The 23,682-nt window shown below is 28.8% G+C and overlaps 2 protein-coding genes across 2 annotated transcripts; one reads left to right on the top strand and one right to left on the bottom strand.

The window, feature by feature from the left end:
• The first annotated feature begins 4,188 nt into the window (after positions 1-4,188).
• LOC107641695 (uncharacterized) lies at positions 4,189-12,694 on the top strand. The gene is made up of 6 exons (XM_088489187.1): positions 4,189-4,233; positions 10,432-10,674; positions 10,771-10,971; positions 11,065-11,157; positions 11,244-11,345; positions 12,473-12,694. Exons 1-6 carry the CDS (start codon positions 4,189-4,191, stop codon positions 12,692-12,694), a joined length of 906 nt encoding a protein of 301 aa, XP_088345313.1.
• A 7,665-nt stretch (positions 12,695-20,359) lies between these two features.
• On the bottom strand, positions 20,360-23,482 carry LOC107641694 (S-adenosyl-L-methionine:benzoic acid/salicylic acid carboxyl methyltransferase 3). Its single transcript, XM_016345166.3, has 3 exons — positions 23,325-23,482; positions 22,819-23,226; positions 20,360-21,212 (listed from the first exon to the last, which is right to left on the bottom strand). Exons 1-3 carry the CDS (start codon positions 23,397-23,399, stop codon positions 20,583-20,585), a joined length of 1,113 nt encoding a protein of 370 aa, XP_016200652.1. The 5' UTR covers positions 23,400-23,482; the 3' UTR covers positions 20,360-20,582.
• Positions 23,483-23,682: the final 200 nt, after the last annotated feature.

Raw genomic sequence — 23,682 nt, 5'->3', positions numbered from 1 at the left:
AACCGATCCAAACCGCACCGCGAACACCCCTAGTTATCCATAATTAAAGGTGGAACTATTCTAAAAGGTGATTATCTTTTCTACTATAAATATACTAATATCTTCAGATATATTTAGAATTCAATCTACTAAAAATCTGCTTTACACTCTTGTTAACTTAAGTATCGGAGTCTTTTGTCACTACAATAATTCCTTAAGATAGCGACGGTTATTTTGCGGCGGTTTTGTGAAATCGCCGCGAAAAAACAAACTGCGGCACATATAGCGGCGGTTAGAGCTTGGGGTTGCAATCAAGCCGACATTTAGCGGCAGTTTTGTTAAAACCGCCGCTATATATATTGCTGTCAGGTTTACATATAGCGGCGGTTTTCTTCAAACCGCCGCTATATTGCAGGTCCGGTTTGCATTTCGTGGCGTCTTTTCAAAAACCGCCGCGATATGTCCGCCGGTGACTTCTTGTTAGGCATTTTGCAGCGGTTACGTTTAAACCGCCGCAAAATGCGTGTTATCACATATTGCATTGTTCTCTTTAGAAATAACCATCTGGGTATAATCTAGTTAAGTGAAGACTACTATCTGAAGCTACATATGTTTAAATCATTGTTACTTAAACTCGTAACACTTTTTCTACATTCATTTTACGATAAAAAATTCACAAGTTACTTGTAACCTTTATATGTTAACTCATGTGAACAAATTTACCACTAAGATTTTTCTTGATTACATTATTGGCATTTAAAAATTGCATTCAATCATGGATGTAAAAGAAGAAAATAAAATCAAACTCTGATATTTATGAAGTTAAAATAAAGTTCTAGAGAGCATAAATCAAAGTTACTCCTCTTTGAAGTTATGCCTTACTAAACCTAAACCAAGAATAAACATGTACAACTGCGACCCAAATAATTAAACTAAGGAAATCAGCGTAACTGTTATAATAAAAGATCAAAATTTCTCTCCAACATCGTATTGACCTGGCGAAAAATACTCTGTTATGAATCTATGGGCTTCACGTTTCAGAGGATCTGATATTTTATCTCCATACCATGGCATCTTATTCAGATCAAAGCATCTTTTCTTAACATGTATATCATCTTGTTTATCTTGTTGGTCTTCTAAAGTTTCATCCTCTTCATCCGGAACCTTATTCAGATCAAACTGCATGGATCTATCGATTGTGACAGAGGATACATCATCTAAAATGTCTTCTGAATCAGACTCTTCTCCGTCTAGACTGTCAGGAACTATTTCTCCAGAATATTCAGGTACGACTAAAAATATCAACATGCATATAACAGAATGAGTATACATAGAAGGAATTGAGAACTTTGGAGTCATTAAATACTGACTTAAAAAACAACCAAACTACAATATGCTAAGACAATTTTAAAACTAAACACAACTTTTCGACAATTACCATCACCCTTGTTTGTAGTTTGGGCAATTTTCTTAAACAGAAGCTCTGTAGCAATTGTTGTTGTTGTAGAGGATGACGAAAAGTCCTCATTTTTCATCAATCATGTTCCACCGTCATGTTATGTTCACAATTGTTTTCAAAACGTATCACTAGTGAAATTATATTGCGTAATACATAGCAAGATTATAAAAAATGCAACCCTAAGAAAAACAACAACTGTAGAAGGAATAAAGATTTAACGTAAACTAACTTTTCCGTATTAAAATCGTTGAAAGAACCAAAAAGTCTGCTTTTACTCATGAGAATTCACAATAACACAAATATTTAACTGAAAAAAAAAACTACACAAGTATAAAGTAACCAAAGAAAACAACGTATAACGCTGAGTTTATTTAACTTAGTTTATGACAGAAAGATCATTTTTAAATTACATTAAAATGCTTCATACAAAGCATTACGCGACATCATCGAAACTTAGACGGTAACATCTTAGTACCAATACAAGTCAGACATTACTTCAAAAAAAAAAATCTAGACCTCACGTTTAAGTCCAAATTAAATACAATTTAGTTTTATAACCCTCATAGAACAGTTGACATACAAAAATTAAATCACAACTAAAATAATAAGCTTAGTTTTTTTTTTCAAAGGAATTGATTATTGTATTGATTGGAAAAAAAAATCAATTGATGCGTCTTTCCACATGTCCAGAATAATAGCATAAGGACAGAATGAGCATTTTCTATGGCCAGCAGAAATTAAAGTAGGGCAAACCAAAAAAATATATTCAAATAATTTTGTCACTAACAAAAATGTATTTGAATTTTGTTATCAATAAAAATATTCTTAAATAATTTTAAAACGCGACAAAAATGTGTAACAGTAAATATGCATTTTTAAAAAAATATTTTAGAAATTAAATTTTGATGTATTTTTTATAAGTATGATTAGAAAAATATAATATTTTATCCTTAAAATTTAGTAATTTTTTATTAAGTATATATTTTTTTTGTGATTTTTTTGTCAACAATCTATAATGCTTTTAAAAATAAAAAAATATAGAGATCAAATTTTTATTTCGTTTTTTATGTGTATTTTTTAAATAATTATTTAAATATTTCTATAAAATATTGGATCAAATACATAAGTGGTTTGTCAAATACAAAAGCTATTTACCACTTACAAAAAAAATTTAGATATTTTTATCGCATTTTTAAATTATTTGAGAATATTTTTATCAATAACAACATTTGAATGTATTTTTGTCAATAACAAAATTATTCGAATACATTTTTACTAATTTATCCATCAAAGTATTTACTTAAAGAATTTAGAAAGAAAGAGTAAAGTAGCATCTTCGAATGAGGAGAGGAATGCATCTTCTTTATTTTCCAAAATCAATGTTGATGCCTTGCAAATTTTGCTACAAATCGAAGAGTTTGAGTCGGAATTTTCACAAGCGTTTTCATTCTCCCTTCAGACACAATAACATTTTGAAAAAGTATAGGTAAACAATGGAAATATTAAATAATGTGAACAATAAATATGTCGAATATTCAATTCAATTATAGGTATGCAAATGATTATATTCATTATTTTTAATTGGATGGTTATTCATTTTGATTCAGATTACTCATGCATAGTTAATAATAGATGGATGTTCAATTTAATAGGTGTGCGGATGGTTATTCTAATGTTAGGGTTTAGAGGATAATTTAAGAGTACACTACAAAAAAAGAAAGCAATTTCAACACTCTTTTTTTAACAATCATAATTAAATGTCAAAATTAATATATATTTTTAATAAATATTATAAATGTCAACTTTTCTATTTTTTTTTTTTGATAAATAACTTGACCGTCGAAAATTATTGTTCAATTTTGACGGTCCCCAATTTATTTCACTAAGAAATAAGAAAGCATCATACTGCTCCTTTCCCTTGGCTCCGTCAAAAATATCACACTCCTCTCGGTCATTCTTCAGCTCTAGTATAATGATGATGAGAAAGTATAGCCATGCATGTTAACAGACATAAATTGCTCCAGTATAACTTCAATCTCAAGATCTCGTTTCATTCTTGAGTTCCAAAATCAACTTCGTTTTATTAGGTATTTTTTTCCTCTCTCAAGATTTTTTTATTCTTTCATAAATCTGTTTTAATTTTTGTTTTCATGCTTCAGATTTCAAAATTTTTATATTCAAGCTTCTTATTACTTTACGTATTAAGGTAAGTATTCATATTCTTAGATCTATTCTCTAATTTATATTTTCTGATTTGGCTTTTTATTGATCTATTTTATAATTCGTAATTTTTTATTTGTTCGTCATACCTAATTGCTCTTGAATTTGATCCTCATATTTGATTTGGTAATTTGTGTAAATATGTTCTATATATTTGGTAATTTGCTCTACTCTGTTTGATTTTTCTATTTCTTTTATTCATAATAAAAAAGTGAGAGAAAAATAACTGTGACTTGGTGATGCAATTTTAGTGTTTGTTCTATTTTAGAGTTTTATTCAATTTATGTTTTATCTAATTTGACTTCTAATCCTTTGTTTTTTTTTCCTTTCAATTTTCGCACACCAAGTGTTTGTTCTATTTCCTAAATCAAAAGTTCATATCAAATAGGAGTATCTAACTTTACTTTGAGAGCTTGGATATATATATATATATTCTATTTTGAGAGTCTGAATTTCTATAATATATTAATTTGCATTAGTAATATTGTTTATTTGCTTAATTGCTTAATATAGGTCAAACAATTTTATCAATGGCTTCCAAATTACTGTTGAAGAAACAAAGTCAACCAATTGAGGCAAGTATTCTTTATTATTGAAGCTTACTCTTTGTTAAACTTAAAGAATTTTAATTGTGTTTAGTGGCATTTTAATTTTTCATGTACTGCAATCTCACTGCTCTTTTAATGGTTCTCAGCCCCTTCATTTCTTTATCCCAAACATATATATGTACTTCAATATTTTATTTTATTTTATTTGGTTCTTACCTATCCTTAAATACTCTGTAGGGGTGAAGGCTAAATTTGTACTATAACTTTTGCCATCTCTGCTGTTTTTCATTAGTCCAAAACAAGAGAGTCTAGGGTTGCCATCCTGTCCACCATTGATACCATGTAGACATATACATTGCTTGATAAAACATACTGACTTAAGAAAAGGAATAAGCCTGCTCATAGAAGCTTAACTACCTAATCGAACAAAATTCTATAAGCATTAAGATCATGGTATAATGCCCTTCCTTGACTGCTGCAATATTCCAATGCTTGTGCCAAATACAAGGAAACTCTCAGCCTCATTGCCCATTCCATGGGCTGGGACTCCCCTGCCAGACGGATTTCGCACAAATCACAATCACAAATCAGTGGTTATTAACTTAACATTTCTGAAAACATTTAGCTTCTCATGCAAAATGTCTAGTCCATGGCAATTGTTGACACAACATGGCATATCTCAAAACATTCATTCCCTCTATATGTTACAAATGATTACAATTAACAAAACCAAACAGAGAAAAAATGAATGGAACTCACAGTGAAAGAGGTGCTTGGAGAGAGTTTCATGGGGCATAAACTCTGCCACAAGTAACCTCTCTTCTCCTTCACAGCAACAAAACCAAAAGCTTATTCTTTATATGACCTTTTTTTCTTTTTATTGGTATTCTAGGATCTCCAAATCTAGCCAACACTTGTTCACATTCTTTTCTGCTATTCCACACCATTTCTTCTAGCAAAAATTACCCTTAGATTATTTATTCTTTTTAAAGTTTGAGTGCTTTTTTTTAACTCTCTGAACTACTTATCCTTAGTTTTTGTCAACTGAGATTTTATTTCTATAATATTCTGTTAATTACTTCAAGTAGATTTGGCATGCATGAAAGAATTTCTAGCTTTTATAAGTACCACTACTTTAATTTCGTTTGTCGTTAATTATCTGTCAATTAAGTAGTGCATGTATGTTCATTTCTTTTTGCTTTAACTTTTAGGATTCCTAGACACCACATATATATGCCTAATGCATAGAATTAAATTCCCTAGGTTCATATAGATTTGGATTTTAATTTAGATGGTTGCATGGATTATTCATTATACAAAAAGTGATGTTTGCATTATTTTTTATTATTTGTTATACATTTATTATGATAAAATAAAAAATTTATCTTTTATCATAAATATTAATTATTTTTTAAAAGAATGTAAAAAAAATTATAAAATTATACATAAATAATAATAACAGATATAAAATTCTAGTTTTTAATTTAAGGTACATCAGTACATGTGCACCAATGCATATTAGCGCAGTGTTGGAATAGTAGCCAAATAGGTTCGAGTTTGGAGGTTTCCGCTTTCAGGTTTAGGCCTCTTTGGAACTTAGCCGCAACAAGATCACAACTTTGCTTTCAGATTTTTTCTTAACTGATTTCTATTGATTATTTTTAGCTTTTGGTATAGACTCTGTTACATGCATTCTTTGGATTTTATTATAGCTACACTTGTGTTTTAAAATTTTTTTTTCTATTGAGGCTTGTGGTTTCTGGTGCTTATTTTTAATATTTTTTTTAGGTATGTTAAGCTTGTCATATATTCAATGGACAAGGATTGGATGCAAATTAAGAATAGAGCGCTTTTACAATATAGGAGAGGTGTCAAGGAGTTCTTAGATTTTGCCTTTAGTCATACAAAGGATGATAAGATATATTGTCCGTGTTTTAAATGCAATAATTGCCTTAGAAAATCTCGTGAACAAGTAGAATTTGATCTTCTAAGTCATGGCATAGTGAGAAATTATACAACTTGGTACCACCATGGAGAATCGCTACAAGATGAGTCACCCTATTCAAGTTCATTTGATAGTGAGGATGATTATATGGATAAAGATGACATGGAAAACATGTTAAGGGATCATTTTGGAGTTTGGGATATAGAAGAGGATATTGAAGAACCTAATAAAGAGCATATAGAAGAGGATATAGGAGAACCTTATGAAGAGCATGTAGAAGAACCTAATGAAGATGCAGCAAAGTTTTACAAACTTTTGGATGATTATGAGAAAGAACTATATCCAAGATGTACGCAATTTTTAAAGCTCTCGTTTTTTATGAGATTATTCCATATTAAATGTCTTGGTGGATGGAGTAATAAATCATTTTCTATGTTACTTGAGTTATTGAACGATTCCTTTCCAAAAGGGGTATAACTACCGGCGTCTTACTATGAAGCTAGGAAGATTATTCGAGATCTTGGCTTGGATTATGATAAAATAGATGCTTGTATTAATGATTGTATGCTATTTTGAAAAGATCATGATAAGAAAGAAACTTGTGATCATTGTGGTGCTTCAAGGTGGAAGTTTAAGGAGAAAGATGGAAAGAGAAAAAAAATTCCTATAAAAGTTCTCCGTTACTTTCGAATAACTCCAAGGCTTAAAAGGTTATATATGTCAACGAAGACAGCATTTGATATGAGATGGCATGATGCAAAGCGAATTGATGATGGGTATTTACGTCATTCAGCTGACTCAGAAGCATGGAAATCATTTGATGAGTTACATAAGTCCTTTTCTGATGAACCTAGAAATGTAAGGCTTGGATTAGCAAGTGATGGGTTTAACCCCTTTGGAAATATGAGTACTACATATAGTGTTTGACCTGTGGTACTTATACCATATAACTTGCCACCTTGAAAATGCATGAAGGATCCTTATCTAATGTTATCATTGCTGATACCGGGTTTAAAATCTCCAGGAAAGGCAATAGATACATATCTAAGGCCTTTAATTGAAGAATTAAAAGAATTATGGAATGTAGGAGTTGATACCTTTGATGCATATGAAAAAAAAAATTTTAAAATGCGTGCAACTATATTATAGACAGTAAATGACTTTCCAGCATATGGAGATCTATCTGGATGGAATACGAGAGGGGCACTTCGTTGCCCCACTTGTAATGTTGAGACTCAATCTAAGTTTCTTACTAATGGAAAGAAATTTTGCTTCCTAGATCATCGACACTTCTTGCCAATTAGACATAGATGGCGACGTGAAAAAGAATTGTTTGATGGCACAAAAGAACTTAGGCGTCTTCCCAAGCAACTCTCTGGTGATGATATTCTTCAACAAATTTTTAACTTAGAAGGCTTAGTAGTTAGTAATCATAAAGATATTAAAAAAGGAAGAGAAGTGCAGCAGGAAAAGAAATGGGAAGTTCCAATCCATGGTTGAAAAAAATCATCTTCTTTGAATTTCCATATTGGAGGACTTTATTGTTGCGTCATAATTTAGATGTCATGCACATAGAGAAGAATATATGTGACAATGTTCTTGGGACATTGATGGATATTCCAGGAAAAACAAAAGATAATTTAAATTCTCGTTTGGATATGGAAGAGTTAGGCATAAAGAAAGATTTGCATCCTATTAGAGAGGGAGAAAAGGTGTTGTCATTACCTGATGCCATTTATAAATTGAATAATAAAGAAAGGAGGAGTTTGTGTGAATTTTTACAAAATGTCAAAGTACCAGATGGATATTCTTCAAATATTAGGAGATGTATTAACCTAAAAGAGAAAAAGATTTATGGCTTAAAGACTCATGATTGTCATGTTCTTCTAGAGTGCTTCCTTCCGCTTATTTTACAGGGTCTTTTCTCATCACATGATGTGCGTAGTGCATTAATAGGACTTTGCATTTTTTTCAAGGAGTTGTGCTCAAAAGTTCTAACAGTGAAAAATCTTGAAAAGATTGAAGAACAAATCATCATCATAATTTGCAAGTTGGAAATGATATTTCCGCCTTCATTTTTTGATGTCATGATCCATTTACCTATCCATTTGGCAAGTGAGGCGAAGATTGCAGGACCGGTCCATTATCGATGGATGTACCCTATTGAGAGGTAAATATTATTTTATCATGTAATATTTTAGATAAAATGTTCAATAAATTCCTTTACTCATAATGAATGCTTATTATTTTATCATGCAAGTTGCAAATGAATGCTTATTATTTTGCTCAAGATACTTTAATGGTATTGAAACAAAGCATAATCGAGTTGGAAGAAATTGGGATGGTGCAATAACTCATGGTTATAAAGTTGAAACAAAGGATAAAGTACTACCGATTTTCAAGCAAACTGGAAGACCCACAAGAAATTGTAAAGTGACAAGAAGATTGAGTCTAGAAGAAATAAAGCAATCTCATCTTTATATTTTGAAGAACTGTGATCAAGTTACTCCTTTCATATGGTAAGCATAGTTGTATTTAGATAATATTTAACTTTTATTTTAGAAGTATTGCTTAAAACTTATTGGCTACTTTTTAATCAGGTTACATACTACTTTTTAAAGTCACGTAAGAATTTTTTTAACTATATCTTTTCTTTTTCAAATCAGGTTACATCTTTGTATAAAGAAAAAGATGAACAAGTAACCCATCAACTTTTATGTTTAGCAAGAGGTCCAGCAAGAGAAGCCATATGCTATAAAGGATACAAAGCAAACGGTTTTATCTTCCACACAAAAGATTGTGAGAATCATAGAAAAACTCAAAGTAGTGGAGTTATGGTAAAGCTAAATTGTGGAAAGGAGTATTATGGAGTCATTGAGGATATTGTGGAGTTATCATATATGAATGATAACAAAGTTGTAATGTTCAAATGCTTATGGTGGGATGTGGACAATTATGGTAGAGGAGTGAAAGTAGATGAATATGATGTCACCCTGGTAAATAAATATCGCACTTTGAAGACAAAAGAAGTATTTGTTATGGCATGTCAATCTGAGCAAGTATTCTATGTTGAAGATATTTGTAACTCCAATTGACAATGTGTTGTAAAAGTAACTCCACGTGACTATTTTAGCATGCCTTTAGAAGAGGAGGAGGAGGAGGAAGTGGCTGATGATATGTTTGATGAATAAATAGAGTAATAGATAGATTTTCTTTTTTTACTTGAAACCTTTTCTAATAGAAATTAATTGCAATTATGTTTTTAGGATTTTAATGTTTCTATTTAATATTTCTATTGAAATCCTTTTGATGTGCTTTTGTTGGTTTTAATAATGAATATGATTTGTTGATTTAGCCAAAGACCTCAAAGATTATTAATAGTGTTGCTGCTAGAAGAAATAAAAGGATTCAGAGTCTTGTATCTAGAAGAAATTTAGCTCCATCAAGTCATTTACAACAAGCTGATTTTCTTTCTAATAATGATGGAGTGCATGGAAAAAAAGCAAGTTCATCAAGTCACTCACAACTTAGAAGGCAATTTGACTCCCTTTCTAATGATGATGGAGTGCATGGAAAAAAAGCAAGTTCATCAAGTCACTCACAACTTAGAAGGCAATTTGACTCCCTTTCTAATGATGATAAAGTGGATGAAGAAGAATTCGAATCCGATATATATTCTTTAGCATTCTTTAATTTCATTAGTCTCTTTTGGATATTTATTATGAGGTAGATTTAGTTTTCTGACATAAAAATATTAATTGCATGACTAATTTTATTTATATGTCTTCTTTGTGACATTAATGCCATACCATAAACTTTGAAGCTAGTGACTATAATTAGAAAAATATTAGTGCTATACCATATAGATTTAAAGGGTGATGGGGTGTGAGAAGAGAAGAGAAGGGCAGTAATTAAAAACTGAAGGAGGGGACAGGGGCATGGGTCAGGGTGGGTGCGTGCAGTGCAGTGCAGGGTGTAACAAAGACAAGCCATTTATTATTCTTCCCCCCATTAAATTCTAAGTTGCAGAGGTGAGTCTTATATACTAGTATATTATTATATATCTGGCTAGCTAGGAATCCTGCTTATGCCATCTAGTCTATATATAATGTATGCTTCTTTTGTCCTTTTCCAATGCTAGTTATTTTTTTGTCCTCTAAATTAAAATCTACTGTTTTCTTTGTATTTTCTCCACTTGTTGTCTAAATAAATTCCTATTGTCTCCACTAATATATGTCTGAAAAAATATCTTACTCCTATTATCTCACTGATTTAAATAGATTTTGTTGCACCGAAAAAAAAAAGTGAGAGGACCTACACGCAATCTTGAGTTAGCAAAGTTACCAGCTGGAAAAAGACTTGACATAAACTGGAGAATGAATAGGCCAGTTGGTCCAAATGCAAAGTTGTTCAAATCAAGACGTACTATTCTAGTTCGTGATGTAAAGAATGCACCACTAAAGGTTAAAGAATGGGCTGATATCAAAATAGAGAACAAAATAAAGATGTTTGACCTAGTTTTGGTAATATTCATGTTCTCCTTATTATGTTTTCACATGCTTTTTTTTATTTTTATGTCTATAAACTCAAACTAATAGTATATGTTATGTTCTTTTAAGACATACTTTAAAGTTGAAGGTCGAAAGCATTTAGTATGGGCTCAAATGAATTCTTCTTATCGGAGTTATCGACATCTACTAAAGAAAAGGTATTTTGAACCTTATGATAACCCTGAAATTGCTCGAGCCAATATACCATTGAAAATGGAAAAAGAGGATTGGGATTACCTTGTGAATCTTTGGATTGATGAAGGCTGGCAGGTTTGTACTTCACATGACATAATAATTGTTAATTGACTTAGATTTAACTAGCCTCTTTTATCACATGTTATAACATATTTTGTTAATTACTAGAAAATAAGTCAACAAAATAAGATGAGTCGAGCTGCAAATAGCATTATCCATACCACTGGTGCTAAGGGAGCCCAACAAAGAGCTGAAGAGGCGGCATCTAAATTTTACTAATTTATAGACTTAATTTGAAGATATATATTAGTTGTTATATTTATAAGATATGTTATTTGTGGCTACAGTTTGAGCAAACAGGACAAGAAATTGACCGTCTTCGTCTTTGGGAGCTTACGCATACCCGTGCTAATGGACAAGCTTGCAATGAAGAAACTCAAGAAAAACTTGTAAGATATTAGGAGCTATTTCTGCTTCAGATTTTGTTGTGAAAGTCTTGAAAAATTGTGTTTGTTTTGTCCTTAGTTTATGTATGTTAAATTTTCTGCTTGTTAAAGAAGTCTCTAAATTTTCTACTTGTTTGATTTTGTTAAAGATATGTTAAATTTTCTGCCTGTTCTGCCTGGCATTTAATGTTGCTAATTGGTTTCTTTGCGGTGAATAGTTCAATTCTTTAACACTCTTCCAACAAAAAAATCATTGTTAGTCTGTAATTGTAGTAAGATGGTAAAGTGTGATGCAATATTTTTCATCATTAGAGTGCTATCAGCTGAACAGGTACTTTTTATCAAGTTGTGCATGCTTCAACTTTGGGTTTTGAATCTTGAGCCTAGTAACTGGTCCCACTTAGCCCAGCAATAATGTGAGCCTGATTGGTATGACCCCTTAAGTGTGCTACCTTGGGCCGTTAGAGCTTTTGGATTTTGTAGAAAATTAATTACATATTTTCTGGAATGTGGAATCTGAAACATTCTTTGCACAACATAGTCCTTCTTATGAGCTCTGTCTGGAATATTTTGTACATACTTATATGAGACAAAATCAGCAAATCTTAGAAGGTGGGCAACCAATTAAAAAGACTATTATTTTGAAATCATGTAGATGTAAAGAATTTAAGCTGGTTATTGATTATTAAAGCTCTTGAGCAATGCATATCATCATTATGAAGTGATTATGTATAACTTGTGGGCTGTGGTATAATTGAGTGACAGTGGTATCCAAAATACAACCTGCAGAGTTTCATTTGCATAATAAATGTGAATTTTCTATAAGTATATGTGATTTATGACACAGTTAATAAAATAAGAGACAAGTATGAAGGTAATCAGGTAGAACATATAACAATTTTATTTCTTAACCGAAATTTAAGGACAGTTTTATTACATTTAAGTGTGGTCTTGGTATTATCATGGTTCTCACAAAATTATCCTCTAGTTCTCACTACTCAGTCAAAAGTAATTTTAATGCTGAAATGTTTGGTGAATGTCGATATTTATATTTATGTTTTAAAAGCATTTTATATTTATGTTTACATATATTTTTATTGATTTTATTAGGTTGATTTGATCCTTTTTAGGATTTACTTAAGGAATTATCATCTCAAGTAAATGAAGGAACATTAGAGATGAATGAACATGAGGTGATGGTAGAAGTATTTGGACCTGAACGACATGGACGAGTTCGTGGTTATGGGGCTGGCGTGACACCTACACAGTTATGGGGTCCTAGATCATTCATATTTTCTGATCTCCAAACAAAACTTCAATGTGCAGAAAAAAATATGAAGACTCTAAAATAGAGGTGGAAGATTTAAAGAAAAAGGTAGATCATATGACAGGAATACTTGAGCAACTATTGGATGGAAGGTTGCCTATAACTCAAAGTGATAACAATCCTACTTCACTTGATTAATGCTCAAGACTTTGATGAGTTTATGTGTGATTCATATAGCACTATACAAAAAAGAACATTAATATGATATTGAGTATTGGTTTTGGTACTTGGTGTTAATTGTTGTTGATATACTTGTCAAATGCTAAATAAGGAATGCTATTTGTACTAGTTTTGAATCATGATCAATGATCAAAATTGCAAAGTTCTTGTTTGATTTTATACAATGATTATGTATGATAAAGTGAAAGCATATTCATGTCATAGTGGTAGAATTTTTGTTTTGTCTATTGTTATAGTAATTTTTATTTAAAAAACAAATAATAGGTGAAACTAACTTTAACTTTTATAATAATGAATGTCAAAAAAAATATAATTGAGTTTTTTTATGGTAAAAAATTGTCAAAAAATATCCATGATATAGTATATTTCACGGTTAATAATTGTAAAAAATTGTTGTTGAAAATTTTTTATGGTCAATAAGTGTCAAAATAAATAGTATTTTTAACGGTTAATAAGTATCACAAAAAATATATTCTCAAATTTTTCTAACATTATTTTTGACGGCCAATATTTATCAAAATAAGATTAAGCTTTTTTGACAATTACTTATATGTTAAAAATACTATTTTTGACAAAACTTTTATTAACATATTTTCACAATTAAAATAGTATCAAAAATTGTTTTATTGACGATTTTTAATTCTTTTTTGACACATATAATCCTCAAAAATAATCTATATTGTTGTAGTGGTAAAGTATTTTTTTACTTTATTGAACCAATTCTAGAATCCATTGTTTACATTGTTCACAAAAATCATTGTTTACCTAACAAAATTCATACAAATTTAGCCAGCCAATCTCCATAGTAAATAGGCTATCCGAACTAGATTATCTCTTAAATCTGATCTCTTCATTAGTGTTTCCATAATAAATTGCATTTTTGTGTTTTTTTTTTTAAATTTTAAATTTTTTTTATATACTCTTTGATTTGTCAATCACAATATTTGATAATGGATAATAAATCATTGTAATTGACAAGCCAAAGAATATATAAAAAAAATCAAAAAAAAAAGAAAAAATAGTATTGAAATATAGATAAATATTATTAATTTTACAAAATTTTAAATCTGAAGGTTATAACATAAGTAAAAGAAGAACATAAATAATCATGAAAAGAAGCATATCCGTTTGTGTCACTGTGAGATTAGAATATTTAGAGTATTTTACCAAATAACTTTTATGGAGAATTATAACAAATAAGAAATTATAATTATATCCTAATAAAAGTTAAATAACTAATTGATCCGTCAGTTATAATTCGACCTAAAAAGAATCTATAAACTCAAAATCTAAACAAAGTCAAATAATCAAGTATCAATTTAAATCAGCATAAGAATCTCTCCGTAAATCTTTTTAAATAAACCCGAACGAGTCACCAAAATACAGGTATTTGATAAGGAGGCCACTCAGATAAAGACACCTAAAACGTCTTTTTTTAAAGATGTTTTCATATTATGTTTTAATTGGTTTCTGTATAATTTATTCGGTGTTCCTCATCACATATTATTAAATTCTTCAAAAGATTTTCTTTCCAGAAACAATAAAAAACATTTAATTTGGACTAAAACAAAAAAGATAATAAATTAACTATTAGATTTTTTTTAAAATATTATTTATATAAAAAAATATATCACATTCATCAAAATATATATATATATATAACAAGCTCTTAAAATTTTTATAAATAAAAAAATAATTAATTTATATTCGTATAATATATAAAATAATTACTATATTATTATTATATTATATATTAAGATTTACTAATTTAAATTTTTTTTATTTTTAATATAAGTATTAGAAATAAATAAAATTTTTATAACTAAATATAGTGTAACAAAATATATATAATATTAATTAGTTTTTAAAAAATTCTGAAAACATGATTTTTTCTAATAAAGTGTTATTAAAAAATTAACATTATAAAAACTAATTTCAACCAATATGATATAATAGGTTATTAAATATATTTAATACAAAACACATTAAATATAAATTTTTATTGAGTTTAAATTTTAAATAATTTTTAATTGAATTTCGAATATTTTTATTTTAAAGAGTTAAAATATTTTAACATCATTTTTTTCGTATCTTTTTAATTGAGTCTTTGATTTTTTAAATTATAAACCTTATTTATAATTAAGAGTAATGTTTTAACACCACCAATTAGTCATACATATAAAAATACAAGAACAATTCTATTGTCATAATTATAATCTAACTTTATAAGCAATACAATACAATGAAACTATATATAAGTAATATAACTAAATTTTATCTACATCTATAATCACATTTCATAAATAATATAATTAAATTATATTTATGTTTATAATTAAAATATGAATAAAAATACAAAAAATTATCAGGATAGTTAATTTTTTTGTTCATAATTTTTTTTATTATTTTTGTTGTGAAAAGTTTAATTATTTTAATAATTAATTATTTTTTAAAAAAGATAATTGAATAACACAAAAGTCTTATTAAGAGTAATTTATTTATATATGATTAAAAAATAATTGAATAATTATATACAGTAAAAAATTAATATTATTAAAAAATAAAATTAAACTTTATTTTAAAATTAAAAATAAAGTTTATTTAAAAATAAAATTAAAAATCATGTTTTTTTCTCTTTTTTCCAAAATTTATCTACGAGTAATTCTATAAATATTTTATGATGAATAAAAATATTAAACTCGTACTAAAATTTATTCTAATAAAATTTATTTTTATTCTACTAAACGTTAAATAAACTATTGAAAAGAATTTTGTTTCCTCCATTAGAGAAGAATGATAAACTTCCATACTTCTATTATGTTATGGCAATAATTTGGCATGTTATTTTTTAATGTACATAATAATAATAATAATAATAATAATAATAATAATAATAATAATAATAATAATAATAATAATAATAATAATAATAATAATAATAATAATAAAAAACAAGTATATCACAGTAAAAAAGGAAGCACGTCACCAAATAATTTATCATCCGACTTATATATGAATCAAATTGATAATATGAGGGCTAACACTACAAAAATCGATAATAAAGTTAGGGACTTACAAAACCTTTCTTAAGATCATAGAAAAAAAATGTTTATATTTGTGTGATATATAAAACAATTATCATATTATTATTATTATTACATTATATATATATATATATATATATATATATATATATATATATATATGAGCAAAAAAAGTCCAACTGTTTTAAAGTAAAAAAAAAAATTTATTTGATTAAATATTCTTGTATTTAGTACTTTTTTTTTAGCACTTCCTCTTAGTTAAAAATATAACATTATAATTTTTTAGTTATTATTGCTAGGGGTGTTTACAGATGGGATATGGCTGAAATTTCGATCCAATCCGCACTAAACTCATTAGATCAAATTCGATATTCGCACTTTTTATGTTTGGATCAGATATCAAATATATCCATAAAATAAAAAATATTAAAAAATGTTATTTTTATAAAAAAAAGTCAATATTTTTTTTGTTTACTTTTGTAAACATATTTACTTCTATCTGATTAGAGTGTGGATCCGATTCGATCCAATCCGATCATCTCACAGATCAGATCATATCCTCAAATTACAGATCAGATACGGATAAATACTGTGGATTTATATGGATATGATCTAATCTATAAACACCCCTAACTACTACTATAGGTTCATTGTTGCAAAAGAATGCTTCTTTTATTATAAATCATTATTAGATCTTAATTACCATTAAAACAACTTAATTGTCAACAAAGAGATAATACTTATTGGTCTCTGAAATTATGTTCGTATTTGAATCCATAGTTGTAAAAACCATGGTTCTGAAAATCAAACCGGATCGACCGGTTCAACCGGAAAAATCGAAAACCGGTCACTTAGTCGGTCCGGGTAAGGTCAGAAACCGCCTGGTAAAAAACCAGTGAAAAAACCAATCGAACCGGCGGTTAACTGGTGAACCGGGAGAACCGTCTGGTTTTTTACCGGTTTTTGGTTTGGATAAACTACTAAACGGCGTTGTTTTGAAGGTAAAAAAAAAAAGAGAGAAGCTAAACGCAACGAACCATAATCCTAATCTCAGTCTCATACTCTCACAAGAGAAAGCACAGCATAGCCACCACGGGCAGAAGAGAAAGCACCCACGGGCCACAATCGAGCAGCCCCTCTTCGCCGTCGCATAGCCACCACCATCGTCACCGCATCCCACCGCCATCGCCACCGCATCCCACATCCCACAGCCCCTCTTCGCCGTCGCACAGCCCCTCTTCGTCGTCGCCGAGCTCCCCTCCTCGTTGGTCGTCGCCGAGCTCACCTCCTCCATCGTCGTCGCCGAGCTCGCCTCCTCCTTCGTCGCCGTTATTCGCCGCTGGTAATACTCTGTTCTTATTCGTTTGTGCCTTCCACCTCGCCTCCTATTTAATCGTCACCTCCTCCTTCCACCTCGCTGCCTTCTGATTTTCTGTGCTTGATTTTATGATTTATTAGCTTGCGATTTGTTCATGATTTGTTATCTGTGCTTGATTTTATAATTTTTCTGTTCATGATTTGTTATATGTGTTCATGTTTTGTTATCTGTGTTCATGTTTTGTTATCTGGATTCATGATTTAGTATCTGTTCATGATTTGGTATCTGTTCATGATTTGTTCATGATGAAATGAGTTGCTGCTTCATGATTTTATTTGCTGAATTATTTATTTGTTCATGCTGGATTACATGATTTTGGTTGCTGCTTCATGTTTATCTGGATTACATGGTTTTCTGAAGTTATACTTACAATGGAGGGGGGATATATAGAATGAAATATCATCTTGCGAAAATTCCTGGATAAATTAAAGTTTGTAACAAAGTAACTGAAGATGTTGAACTTCAATTCAAAAGGCTTTTGGAGGAAAATAAAAAAAATAAGGCAGAAAATTATGAAGTTGTTTGTGAACCTCTAATATTAAGTTATGGATAATTTATTATGTGAAATTTTAAATTTTATTAAGTTAGAAATTATTGAATTTATATATTTAAAATTATTTTTAGGTTTTTAAATAATTTTATTTAATATTTTATTAAACTGGTTCAATACCGGTTGAATCCCGGTCAAACCAGTGAACCATTGAACCAGTGACCTCACCGGTTTATTGACCGGTCCGGTTCTTGCAATCTTGGTAAAAACCGAACTGGTTCGACCAAAAAACTAGTGAACCGGACTAGAACCGAACTAGTTCGGTTTACTCCTTGGACCGTTTAAAGAATAAAATCGGTGTGAATCGGTAAGAACTGGTGCAAACCGGTCTAACCGAACTGGTCTGCTTGAAAAATTTTTTAAAATGTCTCCATAAGGTCTCGAACCAAGAACCTTGGAGAAAAAGCAACCTCTACTTGCCACTTAGCCATTACACTTCTAAGTATTATATTTGACAAATACTAATTATATAGTATACATAAATATCTAATTTAATTTAATTTTTGTTTTTTCTATTTTTAAAATTAATTATATTTTAATTATATACCATTATTAATATAAATATAAATTTCACTAAAAATTTATTAATTTACTTGATCTATTTTATTGCTAGTATTGTGATTAAGGTTATTTATTTTGATGTTAGTGTTAAAATCTACTGATATTATAGTTAGATGATAGGCTTTGTGAATTAATTATTTTTTTATTGTATCAAAATAAGATACTATTGTAGTATTAAAATTTTATGATTTTTTTATATTAGTTATTTTTAGAAGTTGAGACTTGATTCTTCATAAAATGTTAGTGAAGATATGTATTTCAAATTTTAATTTTAAGTTTTTAACTATTTTATATTTTATATTTACGTGAGACCGGTTTTATCGGTTCAACCAGTGATTTATCGGTTGAACCAATAAACCAGTGAACCAGTAGCTTGACCGGTTCGATCACTGGTTCAGTTCTAACAACTATGTTTCAATCTAATTTCAAAAATTTCGATTTACTCAATTTAGTCTCCCAACTTAATAGTTATGACTCACATTGGTTCCTAATCTTATTTTTGTCACTGTCTCACAAAATCGTTAACGACATGCTGAGATGGACTAACGACTATTACATTATACATTCTAGCGACTGTTTGATGTGACAATTGAAAATTTTTTTACCTTATTATTTTTCAACTAAACACTTAAAACCCTAATATGAGTCACGGATACCTAAGTTAAAAAATCAAACTAAGTAAATTGAAACTTTAAAAATCAGATTAAAGCTCGAATATAACTTCAAAACAAAACTTTAACTTATGTAGTGATTAATTTAAATGAGAATCAAATAAATCAAAATTCAACATAGTTTTTATCAATGTTTACAAATTCAAAATTTTTATACCAAAATTAACTAAGATTTTTCTTTAAATTAAAAATTTAATAAAATAGTGACTTTAATTATCTTAACTAATGTCCTAATTAATTACTTTTATGTCTTAAAAAAACTGTATATGAGAAAAAAATAATTAATTTATCTACTTTAATAAATAGTTATTTTACTAAAATGAAAGAAACTATTTTTTTAGAATTTTTTAAGAACTAATTAATATTATATATATTTTGTTACACTACATTTAGTTATAAAAAAATTATTTATTTCTAATGCTTATATTAAAAATAAAAAGAAAATTTAAATTAGTGAATCTTAATATATAATATAATAATAATATAGTAATTATTTTATATATTGTACGAATATAAATTAATTATTTTTTTATTTATAAAAATTTTAAGAGCTTTTATTTATATATATATATATATATATATATATATATATATATATATATATATATATTTTGATGAATGTGATATTTTTTTATGTAAATAATTTTTTAAAAAAATTAATAGTTAATTTATTATTTTTTTTATTTTAGTCTCAATTAAATATTTTTTATTATTTTTGAAAAGAAAATCTTTTGAGAAATTTAATAATATGTGATGAAGAATACCGAGTAAATTATTCATAAATCAATTAAAACACAACATGAAAACATTAAAAAAAAAAAGACCTCATCTATCGGGTAATTGATCTGTTGAAATCCGTACCTTCTTTTTTATTCGTCGAAAACTAACTTATTGAAAAGTTTATTTTCACCAAATACATTTATGCTTTGATATAATGTTATATTTCATCGACATCAATAATAATTTGTAAAAAAATATTATTTTGATATAACAAATGAGATCTTTTAAATAATATATAAATGTATTTTTAAGGACTAATATTTGCCAATTGTATGTGTTGTTATTATACTGTGCCACCAAAATAGAAGAAGAGCGCTGAGTGTATATCTAGTTATATATCTACATCATTATTTGGAGATACCTCTCTAACATATATATAGTGTAGATATGAATATGAATATGAGAAAAGTATATTCAAAGGCCAACAAAAATTTATTATTTATGATTATTATTTTTAGTTATTAATTTAATTTTTTTAATTTAATAATATAACAATATATATTTACTTTTACTTTATCCATTTAAATATTGTTAGCTAATTATTAATAAAAATAATAATACATTTTACTGATACTCTGATCTAATAATATTGTTACATATATAAATATTGGCCACCAGATCGCTCGTTTTAATTTATAGCGTGCAACATTTCTTCTTACTTAGTATAAACTAGAACGGCTAGGATAGCAGCATAGACTATTTTACTGTTTTATTATTCCGATCCATATATCTTTCCCTACATATGCTAGTTAATTAAAACAAACATACGAGCGCGATTGTTTGGTCAAATATAAAGTGATATTGAAGAACTCCGTTTTCTCCTTAGACATAGTATCGGCTAAGAGCTCCTGGAACACCCGAAAAGCCTCATCAATGATGGCTTCACCAAAGTGTTGGAGAACCAAAGGTTCTAGCACGGCCCTCATGCACTTGGCTACGTTATATGCACCGCTTTTGTGTTCATTATCACTGCCGCAATGGGTCCAGTGCACGGATGACACCTCGGTGCGGTTGATTTTGAAGGAGCCTTGTTTTAAGATCTGGAGTTTGAGTTCCGATGAGGATGGAATGTAGTTTGGAATGTTAAAGCTGTGAAGTTGATCAGCTTGAATGAGTCCCTTGAAGACCAAGTGATTGAGAGCGTTTGCAAAGAGCTCATAAATGTGAACTGCGGACTCCTTGCTGCTTGGGTCTTCGCTTCTTCTTCCCAAGATTGTGAGAACCATACACCCTCCTTCTACCAACTCCTCTGCACGGCTCCTTAGAAACCATGAAATGTCTCTCTCAAATTGCTCGTAGTATGCCTTCAACACCTTTTTTGGGCTTGTCCTCGTTATATAAATGTTCCCTTTGTTGTTCTTCTCTATACCCTCAGGAACCTACACACAAAATAACCCATATTCTTTGTCATAATTACTAAGGTGCCTTTAAGCAGATATTGGTAAAACTTTGGTGTAACATTTAATTATTGTTTTGCTTTTAAAATTTTGAAAAATATCATAAAATTTAATAACTAAATATTACATAAAAAAAATTTTCAATAAAAAAATATAGATAAATAATTTTTAATCAGTCAATTTTAAATAATTGTAATTAATAATTATTAATTTTATATTTAAAAAAACTAAATTTTAAATAATTACTAATCGATTAGCATAAAATGCAATTCAAAAATATTTGTTATTGGTAAATTCTTAACCTGTTAATTACCTAACGGAATTATTTTAATATTCAAAAAATTAGCCGCAATTACGATGTGAATGTATTTTGGTAACTCGTGTGTTAGAATCAGTGCGAATTGACATGAAGAGCAACAGCATAAATATCTAAATTAATTTTTTAAAAATTTTAGTTCATTTTTAATATATATTTAATTTTTAAAGGTTCTTAAAAATTAGATAAATTAACTCATTCGTCACTTTTAATCAAATTACAACATTTAGTGATCTTCTCCATTCCCCAATATTAACCTAATTATCTTCCATGAATGTTCAACAAAACACAACTATGAGCAAATCTAAAATGTAAAGATGACATGATTTATTTTCACTACTAGAACACACCCCGTCAGCGGTGGTGGTGGTCGTTATCGGTTGTCATCATCAGCTCCTTGGTCACCCAACCTAGAGACTTCTTTAAAACGATATCGTTTAGAAACTCTATTCTTCTCTATCTCACTTGGTAGTTGGTTAATCGATGTTGCATATTTCATTAAAAAGTTGTGAAATTACAACAATTACTCGTGATGAAAATTCTAACTTTTACTGGCCAGCATGGCATTAAGTTATTAAAATGAATATTAACAAACTCAACCAAATTAATTAGTTGACAGATAGATATGTATGTTCTATTCTATGTGAAAAGAGGAATGTTAGGGCCATCAATTTTGATGTTTTGTAACCATTAATTGGCCATTAATAATATTTTTAATGGTATGAGCTAATATCTAATGGTGAAAAATCACTTACTTTTATTTTAATAGTTAAGTGCTGGCCAAAAAACACAAAAATTGCTGCCCCTAGACTTTTTCATGTGAAAAATGTATTTTATAATCAACTAATAGTCATAGGGGCCACCATAGATATAGCACCATATTTCACATATTTTATTTATTTATTTATTTTTCTTAAACATCATGTAAAATATAATCTGTTAGTATTACCTACTAATATATCTTTATAGAATAATATAAAATTTTATGATACAGTATCAAAATAAAAAAAAAAGAAAAATTATACAAAATTTATTCATCAAACTCAAAAAAAAAATGCATAAAAAACGTATTATATGTATAATCATTCATAATACTTTTACTACTACTTTATAATTGTTTTTTTAGAAGAAAAAAAAATATGACGACTAAGCAAAAATATAAAATAAACTATATGTGAGTATAGATATAATTGTCTCACTAAAAAAATTGAATTAATAAAATTTTGAATAGAAAAGAGTGTATCGATAAAAAGATATAAATTAAGAAAATACCTGAGACAACCAATGCAGGCTATAAGAGGAGTGGACAAAATGCAGAGATCGGGTAGGAAAGAGTCTGCCATAGAAAGAACCAGGAACTCCAGAAATGAAACAATGACCAATCTTATTAGCTTGGATTTCATTATAGAGCTCATGTTTAAAGGTGGGAATAGACTTGAAGATGGAGTTAAAGTCGTTGGCCGGAAGATCGTTCAACAAGACCTGGTATTCGGGTGAGGGACGGTTCAGTTGTTGGGAAAGTGTTTCTACGAATTTGATAATTTGGGTGACTACAAAGAAAGTGTTTGGGCCTGAAGAACATCCTAAGTCAGCAATGGCAAGGTTTCTTGGGAGTGTGTTGCAATATAGGGTTGTTATTGCTTCCTCTATCATGGGCTTCGCTATTGAAATTGCCTTTTGCTGCAATTAGTTAATTAATAATTAATTAAGTACACATATATATGCAATATGTTTATTAAAAGCGCATGCTCTTCTTGATGGATAAGATTAATGATAACCTGAAGCAAGCTGTTCCTGGCATAACTGGCTTCCCCCATTCCTTCATTCATATGGAGCACTTGATCAATCTTCATTGCTTAGCTTCCACTCAAATTGTGCAAATACAAAGTAAAATTTGTTTTTGGCTTACAAAATGGAGTTCATGCCTTCCCATTTATAGTGCATTTTCGACTTTGTCGTGTCAACGCACGTCTCAGCATGCATGATCTTTCAAACTTTAACTATCTATAACTAAATAACGTGAATAATAAATATATTAGATTAGACTTGCGAATGATTATTCTAATATTAAGATTTAGATAAATAATTTAAGGGTGTAGTGTGTTTTTTTATTTTATTAGACTAATTTAGAGCTCA

Source organism: Arachis ipaensis, chromosome B5 (genome assembly GCF_059453495.1).
Source record: "Arachis ipaensis isolate K30076 ecotype BB chromosome B5, ASM5945349v1, whole genome shotgun sequence".
Lineage (NCBI taxonomy): Eukaryota > Viridiplantae > Streptophyta > Magnoliopsida > Fabales > Fabaceae > Arachis > Arachis ipaensis.
Note: the sequence above shows the minus strand (reverse complement) of the source record. Positions and strands in the feature narration are given on the sequence as shown.

What these genes read in the sequence shown, in the direction of transcription:
- LOC107641695 (XM_088489187.1), top strand. Translation starts at nt 4,189, where the DNA reads ATGGCTTCCAAATTACTGTTGAAGAAACAAAGTCAACCAATTGAG. An exon ending in AGATGTTTGACCTAGTTTTG is followed by an intron (nt 10,675 to 10,770) that starts GTAATATTCATG and finishes TGTTCTTTTAAG; the next exon opens with ACATACTTTAAAGTTGAAGG. An exon ending in GGATTGATGAAGGCTGGCAG is followed by an intron (nt 10,972 to 11,064) that starts GTTTGTACTTCA and finishes GTTAATTACTAG; the next exon opens with AAAATAAGTCAACAAAATAA.
- LOC107641694 (XM_016345166.3), bottom strand. Translation starts at nt 23,399, where the DNA reads ATGAAGATTGATCAAGTGCTCCATATGAATGAAGGAATGGGGGAAGCC. An exon ending in CCAGGAACAGCTTGCTTCAG is followed by an intron (nt 23,227 to 23,324) that starts GTTATCATTAAT and finishes AACTAATTGCAG; the next exon opens with CAAAAGGCAATTTCAATAGC. An exon ending in GCCTGCATTGGTTGTCTCAG is followed by an intron (nt 21,213 to 22,818) that starts GTATTTTCTTAA and finishes TTTTGTGTGTAG; the next exon opens with GTTCCTGAGGGTATAGAGAA.